Raw genomic sequence first — 21,142 nt, forward strand, 5'->3', positions numbered from 1 at the left:
AGGCATGGAGAGTGGTGAGGCATGGAGAGTGGTGAGGCATGGAGAGTGGTGAGGCATGGAGAGTGGTGAGGCATGGAGAGTGGTGAGGCATGGAGAGTGGTGAGGAATGAAGAATGGTGAGGCATGGAGAGTGGTGAGGCATGGAGAGTGGTGAGGCATGGAGATTGGTCAGGCATGGAGATTGGTGAGGCATGGAGAGTGGTGAGGCATGGGGAGTGGTGAGGCATGGAGAGTGGTGAGGCATGGAGATTGGTGAGGCATGGAGAGTGGTGAGGCATGGAGATTGGTGAGGCATGGAGATTGGTGAGGCATGGAGAGTGGTGAGGCATGGAGATTGGTGAGGCATGGAGAGTGGTGAGGCATGGAGATTGGTGAGGCATGGAGATTGGTGAGGCATGGAGATTGGTGAGGCATGGAGAGTGGTGAGGCATGGAGATTGGTGAGGCATGGAGAGTGGTGAGGCATGGAGAGTGGTGAGGCATGGAGAGTGGTGAGGCATGGAGATTGGTGAGGCATGGAGAGTGGTGAGGCATGGAGAGTGGTGAGGCATGGAGAGTGGTGAGGCATGGAGAGTGGTGAGGCATGGAGAGTGGTGAGGAATGAAGAGTGGTGAGGCATGGAGAGTGGTGAGGCATGGAGAGTGGTGAGGCATGGAGATTGGTCAGGCATGGAGATTGGTGAGGCATGGAGAGTGGTGAGGCATGGGGAGTGGTGAGGCATGGAGATTGGTGAGGCATGGAGAGTGGTGAGGTATGGAGAGTGGTGAGGCATGGAGATTGGTGAGGCATGGAGAGTGGTGAGGCATGGAGATTGGTGAGGCATGGAGATTGGTGAGGCATGGAGAGTGGTGAGGCATGGAGAGTGGTGAGGCATGGAGAGTGGTGAGGCATGGAGATTGGTGAGGCATGGAGCACACAAGGGGGCAGTACCGTTGTAAGAGCCATAGCCGGGCTGCAGTTCTCACGTCCTTTTGTTTGGTTACGACAGGCAAATAACGGAACAGCCTTTTCACTTGTTGGGGCAAGTGCTGCACCTATGAAGGTTGGCACGGCACACAAGAGGGTGGGTGGCCAGCACCATGCCCAGCCACCTTTGTCTCCCCAGTGACGATGTTTACACACGCCACACCAGGTATTCATTTGAAGCTGAGTCGACCTCAGGGAGGCCCAGGACCGGTTCAGATATCCTCACTGGTGTTGGCCATGGGAGAGAATCGAATTTGGGTCGCCAGGTTCGAAATGCAGCGCGCTAACCACTACACTACCTCTCCCCTGTCCAGTGCTCCCTACGCACACCACACGCACACACGATGTGTGCGTGTGGTCTGGGGGAGCGATGGTGGTCGTGGTTATCCCATTTTGTTAAAAACCCGGCGACCTTTGTTCGATTCTTGGTAAGCATCAGTGGTGGTCCTGGGTCTCCCCCAGGTCAACTCGATATTGCTTGAATATCTAGTATGGTGATTAAACATCAACGCTGCAGAGACAAAGGCAGCCGGGCATGGTTCTGGCCACACCATGCTCTTGGCCAGCATTAGTAGGCACTCGCTAACATCACTTGCTCCAACAGACCAAATAAGGCAATGCGTGGAATCTGTATTTGTCATTGTGTGTGTGTGAATTGAGCGGTGGTGGTTAGTGCCCTACTCTATTAACCCAGGGAGACCTGAGTTTCATCTCCGTCCATGATGAACATCATAGGAATCAAATCGTCCTCTGCTGGCCTCACCAGACGATATCTGAATATGGCTCGGGGCCCAGCAGGGCCACAGTCAAGGGGCTATTGAGAGTCGCGCGACTAATCCCTCTGCGCCCGTGTCGCCGGCAGACACGGTGTGGCTGGTGCTGGGCTGCGATGGCGATGGCTTCGTCCCCGTCGCGTTCCAGCACGAGCAGGAGGTGCTCGTGCGCGAGGGCCGCGCTGCGAAGCCGCCCGCCGAGGAGCCGCGCGCCTCGGACGCCGCCCCGCACCAGAACGCGACGGGGTAGTCGCGCCACCGCCACCACCGTTCTCCTCCTCCTCCTCCTCCTGCTCCTCATCACGCCGCCCGGGCGGCTCCCGTTCGGTCCGCGGGTGCCGCTGCGGGCGGGCGACGTGAGCTTCTGTGGCCGGGGGCTCCGCCTGCTGTTGCTGCTGCGGGGAGGATTCCACAGCGTGGTTGAGCCCAGGGCTGTGCCCTCGACCCCCGGGATAGCCCGGCGTCACCGGTTGAGTCCGTCCGTCGCCCTCGCCTGCGGTCGACGTTCATTGTTTTTACCGCAGCTCGTCGAGCGGCCAGCAAGGAAACGGCATGACTATCGGATGTTGTGAGCGGTAGTGGACGACACATTTCTTGAGTAAGGTTGTTATTATAAACTCTTTTTATGAAGGCCAGGTGAGGCCCACTGAACTTTCGAGCTCTTTTTCAGATGTGACCTGGACACAGATGATAGCTCAAAGAAGTGGCTCATCACGTGTACATTTATAGCAGCCAAATACTCTTAAACGCATGTTGATTCTGAATGTGGAGGGAAAAACCGTAGAACCTGAAGTAAAATTCACGCGAACACGGAGAGAACACGCAAACTCCAAATATATACAGGTGTGGGGGTTGTAAACGAACCCACGACCTCCTGTACACCCAGCGAGGTTGTTAACATCTCGCCACCATGGCGCCTTGTTGTAGGAAGTTGGAGACGAGGTGAGGGCATTACAAAGTAGAGCCGTGCGATGAGAGAGGCATAAATATAAGTGAACTGACCTGCAGTGTGGTGAGGGGGTAGTTGGGCGAGTGGGTGGGTGGTTGTGTGGGTGGGTGGTAGGGTGAGTGAGTGGGTGGTTGTGTGGGTGGGTGGGTGAGTGAGCTGGGTGGGTGGTTGTGTGGGTGGGTTGTATGGGTGGGTGGTTGTGTGGTTGGGTGGTTGTGTGGGTGGTTGGGTGAGTGAGTTGGTTGGGTGGTTGTGTGGGTGAGTGGGTGGGTGGTTGTGTGGGATTGTGTGAGGAGCTGGATTGTGTGAGGAGCTCACATCTTTGAAAGATCTGGGCAAGGTCCCATCGGTGAGCTCCTCCGGCAGGCAAGGCTGCGTTGGCTGGGTCATGTAGCCCGCATGCCCAGCCACCGCATGCCGAAACAGCTTTTGTTCGGCCGGATCGAGAGGGCTAAACGGGCGCGGCACGGGCTAGAGAAGAGATGGAGTGATGTGGTACAGGAGGACGTGGAGCTGAGTGGTGCTTGCCGATGACTGGTACCAGCGGTGTCAAGATCGGCCTCTGTGGAGGAGGCTCGTGAAGGACGCTACTGGGCAGTTGGAGGTAGTCGCCCTCAAACAACAACAGAGGGCGGAGGAGCGACGCTCGCAACAACGAGCGGAGCGCCAGGTGGCTAAAGCACAGCAGGTTGGCACAGTAGGGGGCACAGGTGGTGCATCAGCCAGTCATCTCAGTCATCTTAGTAAGTCGACCCGTGGCACTTGGGTGTGCCCCGTGACCTCTTGCCCGCGGGCGTTCGACACTTCACGTGGCCTCAAGGTGCACATGGCCTGGCACAAGCGTCGTGGTGACGTCACCGCCACTTAGTGGCGAATGGCGCTTGTTGTTGGTTGTGTGGGTGGGTGGTTCGGTGAGTGAGTTGGGTGGTTGTGTTGGTGGGTGGTTGGGTGGGTGGTTGGGTGGGTGGTTGAGATGTTGAGACCTGCAGTGTGCTGCTGGAACGCAGTGCGGATGAACCCTTAACATGGCTGGAGGAATCGCCGAGTGGAGTTCACGGAAACAGTAACCCAGGTAGTAGTAGGGATATAAGAGTAATAAGGAGGTGACTGACCACTGGTGAGCGAATTAGAATTACCGCAATCGGCACAACAGCTCAGCCGGGCGGTCGTGCTCACACACACGCGATGGAAGCCCTGCAGGAAGTCCCCCAAGTGCAACGTCACGAAATCAGCAGACTCGAGCAACACCACCGCGTCTACTTCACATTACCACGGGGCCGTGGATGTGCACAGCTGGCGGTCACGCATCTCGAACATTCACCACCGTTGCCTGGCTTCACTTCCATTCACGTTTTAAAATGTAACCGCTGAACAATCGCGTAGGCGATACACACACACATACGCCGACACACACACACATATACGCCGACACACACACACATATACGCCGACACACACGAAAACTTATTCGACAATCGCGAACAATATTACACCCGTGGTGCTGCCGCGCGTTGATTACGCGAGGCCGCACGACGGCGGTGTGCGCGGGGGGGGGGGTCACCGTAAGCCGCGGCGCGCTCACCAAGTCTGGCCCCAACAGCTTGGGCAAGGCAGCAAACAGCAGTCTCAGGCCCCAGCAAAACAACAACACAACAGTCTCAATAAAAGTGCACATTAAAATTGAATTTCGGGCAGTCCTAGACTTAAGACGACCCGACTTACGAACAACCGCACTTACGAATCAACTTCCGCAAGATGTGTGTGCGCAAGTGCCCCCGCGTGTATGTGTGTGGGGAGCGGTAGTGCCACGGTTAGCGCACTCCCCTAGGTCGACTCAGCCTCAAATGAGTACCTGGTGCGGTGTGTAAACATCATTGGGGAGACAAAGACGGTCGGGTGTGATGCTGGCCACCCACCCCGGCGTGTGCTGTGCCGGCCTTCGTAAGCGCTGCTCGCTTATAGCACTTGCCCCGAAAGTTCGTAAAGGCTACACGGGGATCGTTGTTGTTGGTGTGTGTGTGCGCGTGCCTGCGTGTGCCCCACTGTGTGTGTGTGCCCCACTGTGTGTGTGTGTGCCCACTGTGTGTGTGTGTGCCAGCATGTGTGTGTGCCCCACTGTGTGTGTGTGTCAGCATGCGTGTGTGGGGAGCGATAGTGTAGCGGTTAGCGCGCTGCGCTATGAACCTGGCGACCGGGTTCGATTCCCGCTCACGGCCAACACCAGTGACGATTATTCTGAACCGGTCCCGGGCCTCCCCTAGGTCGACTCAGCCTCAAATGAGTACCTGGTGCGGTGTATAAACATCGTCACTAGGGAGACAAAGGCGGTCGGGCGTGGTGCTGGCCACCCACCCCCTCGTGTACCGTTCCGGCCTTCATAGGTGCTCGCTAACAGCACTTGCCCCTACAGTCTGTTAAGGCTATACGGGGGATCTTTGTCTTTTTGTGCCCCACTGTGTGTGTGTGCCCCACTGTGTGTGTGTGCCAGCATGTGTGTGTGCCCCACTGTGTGCGTGCCCTCGTGTATGCGTGCCTCACTGTGTGTGTGTGTGTGCCCCACAGTGTGTGTGTGCCCCACTGTGTGTGTGTGCCCCACTGCGTGTGCGTGCCAGCGTGTGTGTGTGTGTGTGCCAGCATGTGTGTGTGCTTCACTGTGTGTGTGCCAGCATGTGTGTGTGCCCCACTGTGTGTGTGTGTGCCAGCATGTGTGTGTGCCAGCATGTGTGTGTGCCAGCATGTGTGTGTGCCAGCATGTGTGTGTGCCAGCATGTGTGTGTGCCAGCATGTGTGTGTGCCCTATTGTGTGTATGCGTGCCCCACTGTGTGTGCCAGCGTGTGTGTGCCCCACTGTGTGCGTGCCCCACGGAATGAGCAGCTCTTACCAAATCATCAGCATACATAACGTGGTTGAGCAATAGGGAGCCATCCCTTGACCGCACCCGGGCATCGATCAGCCTCCCAGTATATCTGTACCATATGGAGATTCCCCCGTTACAGCTCTTGAGGGCTTCACGAACTACGTGGTCGAAATAGATGTTAAATAATGTGGGAGCCAGAGGACATCCCTGTCGCACCCCAAAGGTGTACAGGGAAAGGCTCGGACTCCCGGCCACGTAGTTTTACCCGGGCCCGCTCACCATCATGAAGGTCCTTAATGATCGTGAGCAGAGGGTCAGGTACTCCAAAAGCACGAAGAACAACTCAGAGCCCCAGGCCTATTGATGGTATCATAGGCCTTGACTAGGTCAATAAAGCAGAGATGTAGATCTTGCTGGAATTCCCTACACCTCTGCTGTAGCAGACGGACAGAAATATGGCACCTGTGCAGGACCGCCCTTTCCTGAAACCGCACTGGGGCTCGCCAAGCCTCTCCTCAGCGTGCCTGGCAAGGCGATGTTGAATAATCCTTGCCAGGACCTTTCCCGGCACACTGAGGAGTGAAATGCCCCTGTAGTTGTTACAGTCTGTGCGGTCCCCCTTCTTAAAGAGGGGGACGACCAGGGAATCCTTCCAATCCTGCGGAAACCTGTCCAGTGGTCCAGACTGTTATGATATCATATAGGGCAGTCTGTGCACAAACTCCACCCTCCCTCAGCATTTCGCTTGGGAGATCATCTCTGCCCGCTGCCTTTCCTGGTCTCAGACTCAGGATCGCCCTCAGTACTTCCTCAACAGATGGCACCTCAGCCAGCCACTCACAGGGGGTGACTTCCAATATTTGAGGCACCGCAGCCTCAGCAGGGTCATCCTCACTTTGTGCCACAATGTTTTCCTGGCTGAGGGATTTCCCCTCCCCCAGGACCTCACAGAAATGCTCAGCAAATCTGCAAACCTGTTCCCCTAATGATGGTAATAGGTGTGGCGCTGCAGGTTGCTTTTTTGATGGAGTTAAATAGAGATTTGTGATCGCGGGCCACTGAGGCAGACTCCATCTCCTCAGCAACCCGCGACCAACACCCATCCTTGCAGCGCCTCACGGCTCTCCGAACCTCCGAGCGAAGGTTGCGGTAAGCCTCCTCATTCTCTGACGTGGGATTCTGTAGCTGATGACAGTGGGCCTGTCGCTTTTTCTCAACCATCCTGAACACCTCCTCTGTCAGCCAGGGTCTCTGGGGAGGTCCTGACCGCGTACCCAAAGCAGACATTGCAGCCGCATGAGTCACAGTTCTAAACCTCGCCCATTTACCCTCGACATCAGGAGGAGTGGGGGACGATGCCAACCCCAGCCGCAGGCGATGATTAAATTCTCACTTGCAACTTTCATCAGATAACCGAGACCAGGCCACTTTTGGTTGGAATGGGGTCCTGGGTGTACACCCACCACCGGAGCGGAAGAATGGGCGGCGCATCTTACAGATGACAAGTCGATGGTCAGAGGGCAGATCAGCTCCACGGTAGGTCCTGGTGTCAAGGACATGGGCTCGCATTTGCTGGTCCGTCACTGTGTAGTCCGGCAGATGTTCTTGCTTGGACCCGGCATGCATCCATGATATTGTGTGGATGCGCCGATGCCAGACCAGCGTGTTGGTAATTACAAGTCCATGGGCTGCACAAAAATCTAGCAGCCTCCTACCGTTGTTATTAAGCTGATCCGGCCCATGCCCTCCAATCACTCCAGGCCAGGCGCCAGCATCATGACCAACTCGGGTATTGAAGTCACCCAACAAGATGACTATCCCGAGGGGACACTTTAGCCAGCACCTGTGACAGGAGGTCATAGAAGGCATCTGACTCATCGGCTTTGCCTGCATCCCTCCACGGATGTTCGTCTTCGGTGGGGGCATAAGTAACCACGACCACCAATTCTCGCCTCCGATTGATGGGAAGGTGAGCCCAAAGTATCCTGAAGCTTACAGCTTCCCACACCTCACCGCCACGCTCCCACGTCCCCTTCATTCTTTTGTTCAAAAGAAGAGCCACACCCTGTTGTTTGGCAGTCTCCTGCCCCGAGTAGAGGACTGTCCACCCCTCATGGTGGCAGGAGCCAGAACTGGTCCACCGGACCTCCTGAATGGCACAGAGATCCAGGCGGTACCGGTCCATTTCCCGACAGAGGAGTGGCAGCCTCTCCTCTGCAGTGAGCGTTCGAACATTCCATGTGGCCATCCGTAATGGCTTTTCGTTGTTTCTGGAGGAGCCCCGAGGGTTGAGATTCAATCTCCTGGCTCCGCCAATTGGGGTTTGGCCAGGAGACGTCATAGACGCCTGTCCCCCCGGGGCCTCCGGCACAAGCTTATTTGTTACATGTTTAAGTCGTAGTTTCGTGGTAATGTTTTGAAGGTGGAGGGGTTACCAGCCCCTCGCACCCGTCCAGAGCCCCCGTTTAGCCCCTGTGGTGGTCACAGACGCCATGAGGGGAGGAACCAATCGGAATTGGCCCTCCCCCCACTGCACTGTCCACGACAGAGTTGCCCGTCCGGCACCGAGAGGAGGTAGGGGGTTGTTTTTGCTGGGGCCTTACCATCAGCTCCACCAAAACTAAGCACCTCCCTGGGTATTTTGTACCATCGGACACTCCACCCCCACAACTCCCAATCGGTGATGGGGCATTTGTGGAGAGAGTGGAGAGTTTCCCATACCTGGGAGGTGTGCTTATGACCGTCTCCAGTTTAACAATAGAGGTCTCATATATCTTTTCAGGCAATATCTTTTCATCGGTTGCGTAACGCTGTGTGGAAGCTACCTGGTCTGTCGCTCCGCACTAAGCTTCAGGTCTTCTCGGCCACGGTCATTCCCTCCCTTCTCTACGCTTGCGAAACGTGGACCCCCCTAATGGAACATCTTCGCCGGTTAGAAACATTTAGGCTGGCCTGCCTACGATCCATCCTGGGTTTAACAGACTGGATTGTGTGAGGAGCTCACAAATCCTTGAAAGATCTGGGCAAGGTCCCATCGGTGAGCTCCTCCGGCGGGCAAGACTGCGATGGCTGGGTCATGTAGCCCGCATGCCCAGCCACCGCATGCCGAAACAGCTTTTATTCGGCCGGATCGAGGGGGCTAAGCGGACGCGGCATGGGCTCGAGAAGAGATGGAGTGATGTGGTACAGAAGGACGTGGAGCTGAGTGGACTTGCCGATGACTGGTACCAGCGGTGTCAAGATCGGCCTCTGTGGAGGAGGCTTGTGAAGGACGCTACTGGGCAGTTGGAGGTAGTCGCCCTCCAACAACAACGGAGGGCAGAGGAGCGACGCTCGCAACAACGAGCGAAGCGCCGGGTGGCTAAAGCACAGCAGGTTGGCACAGTAGGGGGCACATGTGGTGCACCAGCCAGTCATCTCAGTCAGTCGACCCGTGGCACTTGGGTCTGCCCCGTGACCTGCTAGCGGGCGTTCGACACTCCACGTGGCCTCAAGGTGCACATGTCCTGGCACAAGCGTCGTGGTGACGTCACCGCCACTTAGTGGCGAATGGCGGTTGTTGTTGTGTGCCCCACTATGTGTGTGCCAGCGTGTGTGTGTGTGCCCCACTGCGTGTGTGTGTGCCAGCGTGGGTGTGCCCCACTGTGTGTGTGTGCCAGCGTGTGTGTGCCCCACTGCGTGTGTGTGCCAGCGTGTGTGTGTGTCCCACTGTGTGTGTGTGCCAGCGTGTGTGTGTGTGCCAGCGTGTGTGTGTGTGTGCCAGCGTGTGTGTGTGCCCCACTGTGTGTGTGTGCCAGCGTGTGTGTGCCCCACTGTGTGTATGTGCCAGCGTGTGCGTGTTCCACTGCGTGTGTGCTCCCCCGCCCCCCATCGTGTGCGCGTGCAATTGTGACGACTCTTTGCGCCCCTTCCGACAGGCGAGCCAGCATGAGGGCTCGAAGTAAGGCGAAAATAAAACAGATTTTTGTAGTATTTCTCTTATGTCGTGTTTTATTTACTACACTCTACAGTATTTAATACAGTGTTACATACAAATGTAAAATATTTCTTATTTTGAGTTTAACGTTACTGTACTTCCATTTTTGTTCTAACCGTAACACGTGTATAACAGTGACCGTATGGCCATTTAAATACAATGCATTGTTGTGTTTAACGGGGTCTCCGGAACGGAACCCCTTTGTAAGTCGAGGACTTCCCATATCGATCCACGGATAAGGATCAGCGTTACAAATCTAATTGGCAAATGCGCTTGTATCCAGCACTAAACATCCGCTTGAGGATTTTACTTGAAGCCAGGTTTATTATGCTGAGCTAGGAAACGAGGTTTGATCCAACGCTTTGGTGCTGCAACGGCTTTTGCAAGGAATCCAGTTCGCATTGACCACACACGGTACGGGGCCATCCATTGAGTACGTACGCATGGAGGGGGGGCTAACCCCAATGCGGACGCTTGCGTATAGGGGGGTCTACTGACAATGTTCGCATAAGGAACGGGGGGGCGGGTCTACTGACAATGTTCGCATAGGAAATGGGGGGGGGTCTACTGACAATGTTCGCATAGGAAATGGGGGGGGGGGGGTCTACTGACAATGTTCGCATAAGGAACGGGGGGCGGGTCTACTGACAATGTACGCATAGGGAACGGGGGGGGGGTCTACTGACAATGTTCGCATAGGAAATGGGGGGGGGGGGTCTACTGACAATGTTCTCATAGGGAACGGGGGGGGGGGTCTACTGACAATGTACGCATAGGGAACGGGGGGGGGGTCTACTGACAATGTTCGCATAGGAAATAGGGGGGGGGGTCTACTGACAATGTTCGCATAGGAAATGGGGGGGGGGGTCTACTGACAATGTTCGCATAAGGAACGGGGGGCGGGTCTACTGACAATGTACGCATAGGGAACGGGGGGGGTCTACTGACAATGTTCGCATAGGAAATGGGGGGGGGGTCTACTGACAATGTTCTCATAGGGAATGGGGGGGGTCTACTGACAATGTCCGCATAGGGAACGGGGGGGGGGGGTCTACTGACAATGTTCGCATAGGAAATGGGGGGGGGGGGTCTACTGACAATGTTCGCATAGGAAATGGGGGGGGGGGGTCTACTGACAATGTTCGCATAGGGAACGGGGGGGGGAGGGGTGTGAAGCCTCGATAATAATTTGTCTACATTGGCCTTCAAATTCGTTAGATAATTCGGCGGTGTACTGTTTGCTTAAACACATTAATATTATTAATCATTGATCGTTTCTGCGTGGATTAAATAGCCGTTCTAGAGGATTCGGGGGGGGGGGGCGTCAAGCGTACGTAGGTGGGGGGGAAGTCCGCGTGCGTACAGGGAGGGGCGGAGGGGTCAAGTTTTGAAAGATTTTTGCGTACTTACTCAATGGATGTCCCCGACTTGTGGTGAACATGCAAACAAAACACTGATAAAAACACGTGGCACTGTCTTTGAAACCAGAGGCAGCCTTCTGTGTGGCCTTGTCTCGCCACCAGTGCCAGAGCAAAGGCAACGCCACTTTCAGAGGATTTATAGCTCGGGGTGAGCAGCTACAAAATGGGATATATTTTTTTTATAAGTATCAAAGTATGAAAACATAGCAATCGGTTTTACCCTTTCTGGATAATAAAATGTGTTAAGATGTTCAAACACCAAACAGAAACCTTTTGCAATGCAGACTTGATGCCTTTTGTTGTATATATAGGTGTTATGAAAATTGATGAAAATAATGAAAATTAAATGAAATTTGAGATTTCCATAATTTATCCGAAATTATGTTAATTAGTGTAATTATGTGCATAAATTATGCTGATTCGAGAGATAATCGTATTAATTTATGCGAGTGGGCGTGGTTAGGATAATGCAGGTCGTTATGGATTATCAGGTCGAGCCTCGGTGACTAGGATTGTGTTATGAATTGGAATGACGCAATTAGTCGTATGCAGTGACGCAGGCGTTGTGATCGTGAATGAGAGAGAGTCGATTCGACTCTGCTCTTTAATTCCGTATTATCGATAAGGATACGATTACTCTCGATTGAACATTACGAATTATGCGTGTTATGGATTATGTGTGGTGATAGTGTGCTTATGATAGGTCCCCAGGATTCAGATCTCATACGCAGAACAATATTATGCAGAATTTCAGGAAGAATCACACACAAACCTTCTGCTTTAATCAATTTTATTTCTAGCTAACTTTAATTTTTGGATAATATGAAAACTCAATCTCGGGATTTTGGAATTTCAACACAGCGTTAACATGATACCATCACGATTGCGTTGTTTCACCTCGATAGCGGCACCTGTGGTTAATTCCCGACGCGTAACGCAATCGATCGGTTGTTGAGAGAGAGATTAAAAACATGCGAACTATTCTATCAAACCTTAACTTTATAATATGCAAACTCGTATGCTTGAATTGTTACACAACACGGCACTTGGTCTTTGATTCGTATCCAATCCTTAATACATTCTGATATGCGAAGTTATTATGCTTGAAATCGTCAGCACAGTACCACGTTGATGTTCGTTCATTGATTCATAACGATTATGAATTTAAAGCGTTCGACTGAAATACTTCGAATTGCCTTATCAACACCACTCGATGGCCACAATGCTTCGTTACTTGAATTGTCACACAACACAGCATTCGGTCGTTGATCATGCGCGGCCCTTAATGCAATTATTGTCACGTTGTTAACAATAGGATGACTGATTATTATGCAACGCTACTCGTTGACAGGGCACTCCAACCAGTATTATTCTTGGAGGCACAAATATGCGTTTGAATTCGTTATTTCATTCGTGGATACCGGCAAGATTATGCAGAAAGACAAATATTAACGAACGACTCAAGTATTTCTAATCAACTTCTTAACGCGACTCAATGGGTGGCGATGTTTCCTTTTGAGATCCTTATCTCGGGCCAATCTTTTAATTAATTGTGGCCAGACCCCTGACAGGGAACCGGTTGAACACGCTCTCTATCCCCGCGAGCGGCGCTCCGTGGTGAGGTGTCAAGAATTAATCCTTGTTAATGGGTCAGTTGGTAATTTATGCGGTTAGAAGTACAGCCCCAGCGCAATATTACAGAGGAAAATTATGAACACTCTTAAAAACGATGGATTATTCACTCGGTCGTGGCGATGTTTCCACAATCACGGATGGTTCAATGGCTTGAGGTTTTAGGCTTTGTTAATGGCCCGTGTGTGTGTGTGTGTTGAATGGTATGAGTGGTGAAAGAGTAGGCCAATGTTCGGAATCGATTCTTTGCGTCAAGCAGACGTCTGTTTTTTTCGTGTAGTGGGGGGCAGTGTATCATACGTATCAGTTGATTCTTCTTTCAGTAGTTGGTTCGGACTCGACGGACGTTGGTGAACGAGTAGATGCGTTGTTGTAGCTGAGATGACCGTCTGGTAGACGGCGTTAGAAGCACGCCCACAGCGGCGCGGTTGTACGCGGACTCGGTAGGTAATGCGCGCAGTGCGTCTGCGAGCAGCTGGCACGCTGGTGCTCCGTCGTCGGCGGTTGTAGATTGCAGGCTTACGATTCGCTCGTGGTGGCGCTGGCCGCTAACAGCGGCAGCGGGTCGCCAATCGGCGACACTCGCCAATTCGGCGAGTTGTAGAGACGTCTCCGGCGTCGGTGATGACTGTTCTTCTGCTGAGATGAGTTGAGCGGGTCTTCTGCTGAGATGAGTAGAGATGAGTCTTCTTCTGTTGAGCTGAGTTGAGATGAGTCTTCTTCTGTTGAGCTGCCCCCGAGGGCTGATGAGTTGGCCCCGAGGGCTGATGAGCTGAGTTCAATGTTGAAACGGCTCCTTTTTATGCCAAAAATCTCTCTCCTTCTCGGCTCCCCCTCACGAGGCGGAGCCATCTTTGATCTCATCGTATGTCGGTGGGGGGAGTTCGTGTGTCGGTGGTGGGGGGGGTTCGTGTGTCAGTGTGTATGTTTGTGTGTGTGTCATTTATGACACGGTCCTGTTCGGGTCTTTCCTCAAGCCATAAACATCAAGACAACAGACACCTCGATTCATCTTGGTGGCGTCTGGTTGTCTACTCCATCCACCCAGAGAGAGGGGCGGGTTCCCCCCCCCCCCTTTTACGTACGCGTTCCGACGCACAAAGAAATGGTTAAGATTTTTTTTAAGTTTAACATTTCACATCACAGTTGGTATCTTATCATACACAGTTATAATCCTGCTTGTGATTCATAGTATTTGATTTATTTCCAAGTGAAGATGCTCTTCCGAGCGTATGCATTTTATCACGTGCTGCAGGGAAAGGCAAAGGTGGCCGGGATCTTCCCATCTCTCTATACTTTGCAAATATAATTTCGACTCCACATTCTACCAGCCTAATCCACCCCGTTACCTTGGCTCTTACTTAGTTTATTAATTTTCGTCACTTTGTGTGTTTATAAATGTGTGACAGTTTAACTTAAAGCTCGCTCGCTCTTTTGCTGCCCGTGTGCAGGGTGGGGTGGGGGCTACTACTAAGTTCCGTGTGTGGCAGATGGTCCCCGCGATAACGATCTGTTTGCCCTGGCGTGAAATTCCTCTCTCGCGCTCTTCGGGAGAGACAAAGGTGGTCGGGAGCACCTCTTTATACTTTCGACTTATATTTCTCAAATACCATTTGGTCCCATGTTCGCCAAGACTCGTGTTTGTAACTACATCCTCCCGACACCTCTCGGTTTTACCGAGGTTCGAATTGTTATGATGGAATTATTAAAAAGAAAAATAATTATCATCCTGAGTTTAAGAGGTCCGTTTCTTGATTGTTGGAATCCATATCCCTTGGTTCTGTAAGGTTCTATAATGGAATATCAGTTAAGGTTAACATGTTATTATTAATGTTATATTGCAATTTCTTTAAAACTTGTTTGCCTGGTTGCCGTGTTTGGGGTGGGGTGTGTCTCCTCATCAAATCCGGCTGGCTTTTCCAGATGGCCCCTTGTGATAAGGTGTAATTCCTGCTTCTCCGCGCTGTGAGAGAGACAAAGGTGGTCGGGGTTGCTTGGGATATTGTTTAAACTCTTTCGCAAGTTTGCCCGTTGTCTCATTCCTTCTCGATAACCTTTGATGTGACTCGGTATTCCTGCTCCAAGCTTTGTTTTAACAGTAAAAGTATTAAAGGTGAAAATCATTTGATAGCGAATTAATCATTGGATAATAATTCACTGATGTGTCTGGTGGCCTGTTCTTAATTGGAGTGAGCGCGAGGACCGCTAACTTTAGCTTATTCTTGTTATTGCATTTTAAATTTGAACCGTTGTTTTAAAAAAAAATAGTTTAACCCGTGGGCGTCCTCATTTCTGGCTTGCAGAGGGCTTCCCTCTGCGTGACCTCCCTTAGGGCACATCAAACTCTTGTTCATCTGGAGATCTTCGCAGATAGCTGCTAACATCCTCGCCTCGAGAGTTTTATTATTTCTTTATTTATTAATGGCCTGTTTATGACCGACACCTGGTTTTTCGTGTGCCTGGCTTACGGGGTTTATTAATTATTTTTTTCGTTTGTAAAAAAATATGATATATATAACGGCAAATATTATTGTTAATATCAATTTTGGAAAAGGCTCATATACAACACTTTCAAAATATACTATTTGGTGTTTGAACATTTTAACGGCTCCTGTATTATTGCCAGAAAGGGTCCTAACCTATTCTTATTTTTTCAGGCAAAGGCATTGTCTCACTTCTTCCATGTATCGTCCTTGGGATAGTTAAAAGGCAATTAGATGGACGTCTAAGACTTCTATGGTTTGACAAAGGTGGATAATGTATTGGCTAAGTATGGCGCACGGATGGCGTACGGCGATGACGGTGTTGGCGTGGTGTAAAATTGTGCTTCACAAATACTAATTTGTGTGTGCTGCTGCTGCAAAGCATTGGTGTCACAGACAAACACACGGATATCTGTGTTAACTTTACATAGAAAGAACGCTCGAGTTCTCTGCTGGAAGCTGCTAAATAAACTAAACTAAAAGTGCAACGCGTCTCTTGTGCACGCGGACAACGCCGCGCAGCAAAGACCTCCCCGGTTGGACATTGCACTCGGTGATCTGCAGACTAGATGAAGGTCCTCTCCTTAATGCCCAGATGGGGAACTGGAACGACCTCCTCAGGGATTGGAAGAGGTTGGAGCCCACGTGAGGGTTATGCCTGATTAAACAAAAACTAAAGCTTTTTTTATTTTATTTTACCAGGCAAGGACCACTGAGCTATATATGTATCTCTCTTTTTCGGAAGCAACCTGTCTATAAACTATAGCTCAAATAAGTGGCTTATCACGTGGAAATGTATCGGAACCAAATACTCAAAACGCGTGTTTCCCAAAGTGGAGGTAAAAACCGAAGGACCCTGAGAAAAATGCACTTGACCATGGGGAGAGAGACACGCAAACTCCGAATATACAGCAGGCGTTCGGGCCGGGATCGAACCCATGCCCTCCTATACACCAGGCGAGGCAGTTAACATCAGACGAGCCGCCGTTCCTCGCCCTACAGACTGCCGCCGGTGCCTGGGGCTGGAGCGCGCACCTCCACGGCGGTGCGCTTCAGGGCGGGTGGCGGCGTGCGGGCCCCCCTAGAGCTTCGGGCAGTAGCAGCGTAACGAGCGTGGGACAGGCGACGTGGCCTCCCTTTGGTGGCCAAAGCTACGAGTTGGGCCCCCCCCCCTTGATAACCACCATGAAATTCGCTTTCAACAACAGCGTAAAAGAACACGTTTTGTTTAAAATAAAATTAGAGCGGTCATGGTTGGCTTCCACAAACTGCAAATGGCGTGTTTGTTTCTGTGTCAGAGTGTAACAAGGCATACAAGCTGGGCTGTAGTGGCTGCATTTTGCGAAGAAGGAGCGCCCCTACAACGTTAAATGTTAGAGACCGTGAGCGTAACGACGATGCGATTAGCCAAGAGGAGCCTGCGATATACAATAGCTTGGGTGCGATCATGCGAGACAAATCAAGTGTTGGGGCCCAACTCGACCGATCACCGCATCCCCTGAGCTCGTAATGTCGCTACGACGCCACTGGCTTCGCGTGATCCATCTCGGGCCTGCGACACTTCCAGCAGCCAAACTCTCGACAGGAGCGCTTGTCCATCGCGACAGCGGCAGCGATGGTGAATCAATCGCCAGGCACCTCCCAGGTTCCGCCCGCTCACGACGGAGGCGTGAGCGGCCATGGAGGCATCCCATTGGGCCGCGCAAATGGAGTCGGAGGTTGTTCGAGGAGCAAGGGCAACATCGTTTTGAGCCGTTCCACGTCAATCTCTTTGTGGCGGAGGACAAAATACCGGCCCGCCGACGTTCTGCGCTTGGTGTCGCTGCAACGGAGCCGGGGAGAATGCCTTCGCGACGTTCGGGGACCAGGGGGCAGTGTCCGTGCTACTCCACCTAGGCGCTCGTGCCCGCGGTGGTGGCCAAAGCGAGGGGGGGGGGTCAGGGCTTCGTACCTGCAGATCACTCGCCACCGGGAGACGATGCTGCTTCTCGGACGTTACAAACGTCTTGGAGGTTTTGGTATCTTCGGTTTCAGTCAAATATCGTGTGAATGTTGAGTGTCTTTTGCACCGTATGTAGCCAGCCGCGCTAATTGAAGATGTGGGGGGAAAGGCAACAAACTAAACAAAAAGCAGTTCGAAAGAAACTAGTTTCCAATCTGCGCGATTTAAAGGTGCATAGCTCCAGTGGGCTTTCTAATATATGACGAGCATTCCAGACGGCCGCAGGAACACATCTGAAAGCACCGCGCGATGCGGTGGCCATCTTTGTTCGATGGTGAGCCACGAGCTGTTCTTTGGGAATGGATGATTTGGTAACGGCCACTGTAGTCTTGAGTTCCACTGGGTGGGTCGGCTGGTCTCATTTACATTCAAGGGAGGTGCCCTCATTCAAATGATCAGTCTATAATTTTAATGGTAGCTTTATTTGAACAGTGAGAGACAGAATAACAACAACATAATCCAGAAAAACGAAAGTCAAAAATGTTATAAATTGATTTGCATTTTAATAAGGGCAATAAGTATTTGACCCCTCTGCAAAACATGACTTAGTACTTGGTGGCAAAACCCTTGTTGGCAATCACAGAGGTCAGACGTTTCTTGTAGTTGGCCACCAGGTTTGCACACATCTCAGGAGGGATTTTGTCCTACTCCTCTTCGCAGATCTTCTCCAAGTCATTAAGGTTTCGAGGCTGACGTTTGGCAACTCGAACCTTCAGCTCCCTCCACAGATTTTCTATGGGATTAAGGTCTGGAGACTGGCTAGGCCACTCCAGGACCTTAATGTGCTTCTTCTTCTTGAGCCACTCCTTTGTTGCCTTGGCCGTGTGTTTTGGGTCATTGTCATGCTGGAATACCCATCCACGACCCATTTTCAATGCCCTGGCTGAGGGAAGGAGGTTTTCACCCAAGATTTGACGGTACATGGTCCCGTCCATCGCCCCTTTGATGCGGTGAAGTTGTTCTGTCCCCTTAGCAGAAAAACACCCCCAACGCATAATGTTTCCACCTCCATGTTTGACGGTGGGGATGGTGTTCTTGGGGTCATAGGCAGCATTCATCCTCCTCCTCCAAACACGGCGAGTTGAGTTGATGCCAAAGAGCTCCATTTTGGTCTCATCTGACCACAACACTTTCACCCAGTTGTCCTCTGAATCATTCAGATGTTCATTGGCAAACTTCAGACGGGCATGTATATGTGCTTTCTTGAGCAAGGGGACCTTGCGGGCGCTGCAGGATTACAGTCCTTCACGGCCTAGTGTGTTACCAATTCTTTTCTTGGTGACTATGGTCCCAGCTGCCTTGAGATCATTGACAAGATCCTCCCGTGTAGTTCTGGGCTGATTCCTCACCATTCTCATGATCATTGCAACTCCACGAGGTAAGATCTTGCATGGAGCCCCAGGCCGAGGGAGATTGACAGTTCTTTTGTGTTTCTCCCATTTGCGAATAATCGCACCAACTGTTGTCACCTTTTGATTTAAAGCTTTCATGACTGCAGTAATTCATATTCTTAGCTCGTTCGGTAAAGTCACGTTGAAGGGAAACAATAAAATAATAAAATATATATAAAACAATAAAAATTCTCACGACGTTTCGACCATGAAGAAGGACCCTCTTGAGGAGCCTTTCAAAACCATCACTTTACCCTACATTGCGGGGATCACAAAAAAGATCTCCAAAATCTTGAATAAACACAAGATCCAGGTCCGTTTCAACACATTACATAAAATCCGTGATCTGGTTCCGTCTGTAAAAGATGTGATTCCGGACATACAGTACCCTGGTGTCTACAGACTAAGTTGCCTCTGTGGTAGTAGTTACATTGGAGAAACCAAACGCCATGTCTCGGACCGCATTCGTGAACACAAAGCAGACCTTAAACACGGTAGGACCAACACCTCGGCCGTGGCAGACCATTGTTATAATTCAGTAGGCTCACATGACATTGACTTTTCTAAGACAGAGGTTCTTTGTAAGCCATCTGGCTACCATGAGAGATTCGTTCATGAGGCTATCCACATATACAAGCACAGAGACAGTTTCAACCGAGAAGATGGATTCTGGCTTAGCAATCATTGGAAGGATTTGATAAACCATTTCAGGTCTTAATTGATTGTTCACGCTTAGGGTGGCTTTCAGACAGCATACATTAATTTTTCGTCTCCCCCCTCCTTTTTTCAGAACATAGATGGACTCGTCCTTCCAAATAAACTGCCAAATCGCTGTGCGTGGCGCTGACGTTTTTTATAAATAAATACACCGTTTAAAAATAAATTAATTAATGCAAACCGACACTTATTTGAAATGTTTCTTGCCGTTGTTTTTTTTTCACACCTGATGACGACCGTTTGTGTTATGGTCGAAACGTCGTGAGAATTTGTATTGTTTTATATATTTTATTATTTTATTGTTTCCCTTCAACGTGACTTTACCGAAAGAGCTAGAATATGTTGTCACCTTCTCACCAAGCTGCTTGACAATGTTCTTGTAGCCCATTCCAGCATGGTGTAGGTCTACAATCTTGTCCCTGACATCCTTGGAGAGCTCTTTGGTCTTGGCCATGGTGGAGAGTTTGGAATCTGATTGATTGATTGCTTCTGTGGACAGGTGTCTTTTATACAGGTAACAATCTGAGATTAGGAGCACTCCCTTTAAGAGTGTGCTCCTAATCTCTGGGAGCCAGAAATCTTTCTGATTGAGAGGGGGTCAAATACTTATTTCCCTCATTAAAATGCAAATCAATTTATAACATTTTTGACATGCGTTTTTCTGGATTTTTTTGTTGTTATTCTGTCTCTCACTGTTCAAATAAAGCTACCATTAAAATTATAGACTGATCATTTCTTTGTCAGTGGGCAAACGTACAAAATCAGCAGGGGATCAAATACTTTTTTCCCTCACTGTATGCCTGCAAAGCCTACAAATTATGTTGTATGGAGGGTGTGTAGGTATATATGCCTACAAAGCCTACAGATACCTCAGATTATGTTGTATTTCGGGTGTGTAGGTATATATGCTAACAGATACTACTGACTATTGTATGGTGTAGTGCCGTGAATTCACTCAGACGACAACCGTCTCTTTTTCCGCCGTCACTTTTATTCCATCGTTCCGTACACACAGTAATTCTCTTCGCGCTCCGCCAACTCGGACACTCCGATTTACTTCAGCATCGTCCGTGCATCCCCTTCCACACACAGTGTTTCTTCCTCTATCTCTTCACACACAGTATCGCCGCTATCTCTTCACACGCAGTGACTTCCCTTCCACACAGAGTGGTTCTTCTTCTATCTATTCACACACAGTATCCTGTCTGTCTATTCACACACAGTGACTCCATCTATCTATTCACACACAGTGACTCCATCTATCTATTCACACACAGTGACTCTATCTATCTCCGCTAACGCTAACTCTCCCTATCGCTATTTACTGTCTTTGGGGTTCGGCTCTCTATCTATTCTTCCCTAACATTGCCAGCTGTCCTCTTCGTATCTCTCCACCTCTCGCTAACAACTGCCCAGCAACAACTCTCTCTCCGTTCAAATCACCTCGCGTTTTATCCCCTTTCGCATTAGCCTTAATTAATTGCCACGTGACTCGCTGGCCGTTTTCCGCCAGCTCGCACCTGTCCCCTCCATCAGACATCGAGACGCCACCACTTAAGACTAACAGCCTCTCGACCAATCACAGCCCTCGTGCCACGACTCCCTTAATTACTTCGGGTTGTTTACGCCACCTGTGACTCGACCACCTGTTCGACCTCATGTGACCCGTTCTCCTTGTCTGTCTGTATGTACTGTATGTGGCCAATTCCTATGCGTATTGTTTACTCCACTACATATGTACAGATACTACTGACTCTATTGTATTCACTACTATGATGCTGTCATCTCTCTTTTAACAATAATTCACGAGCTTCGTGTGGTATTGTTTCACGCCATGTGATATCATGCGATGTGTTAACCGTTTAGTTATTACCTTTTGAGTCTCAGCATCTATTGTGGAGCACCAAGGAAAGATGTTCAGTGCAGAGTCTCTCCAATATTTGCAGTTTTGAGAAAAGTCCCCCATAGAGGTTAA

General features: G+C 50.8%; 1 protein-coding gene across 5 annotated transcripts in view; it reads left to right on the forward strand.

Moving 5' to 3' along the window:
* The window catches only part of WDCP (WD repeat and coiled coil containing), a 34,658-nt gene extending 25,141 nt beyond the window's left edge, over positions 1–9,517 (forward strand). For all 5 annotated transcript variants that reach the window (XM_032952593.2, XM_032952595.2, XM_032952594.2 and 2 more), the window contains one exon: positions 1,828–9,517. In XM_032952593.2, coding sequence (XP_032808484.2) covers positions 1,828–1,988 — 161 coding nt within the window. In that variant the 3' untranslated portion in view covers positions 1,989–9,517. The remainder of the gene's footprint in view (positions 1–1,827) is intronic.
* Positions 9,518–21,142: the final 11,625 nt, after the last annotated feature.

The sequence above is a fragment of the Petromyzon marinus genome, chromosome 12 (assembly GCF_048934315.1).
Source record: "Petromyzon marinus isolate PM22_M1 ecotype Great Lakes invasive population chromosome 12, UKy_Petmar_22M1.pri1.0, whole genome shotgun sequence".
NCBI lineage: Eukaryota > Metazoa > Chordata > Hyperoartia > Petromyzontiformes > Petromyzontidae > Petromyzon > Petromyzon marinus.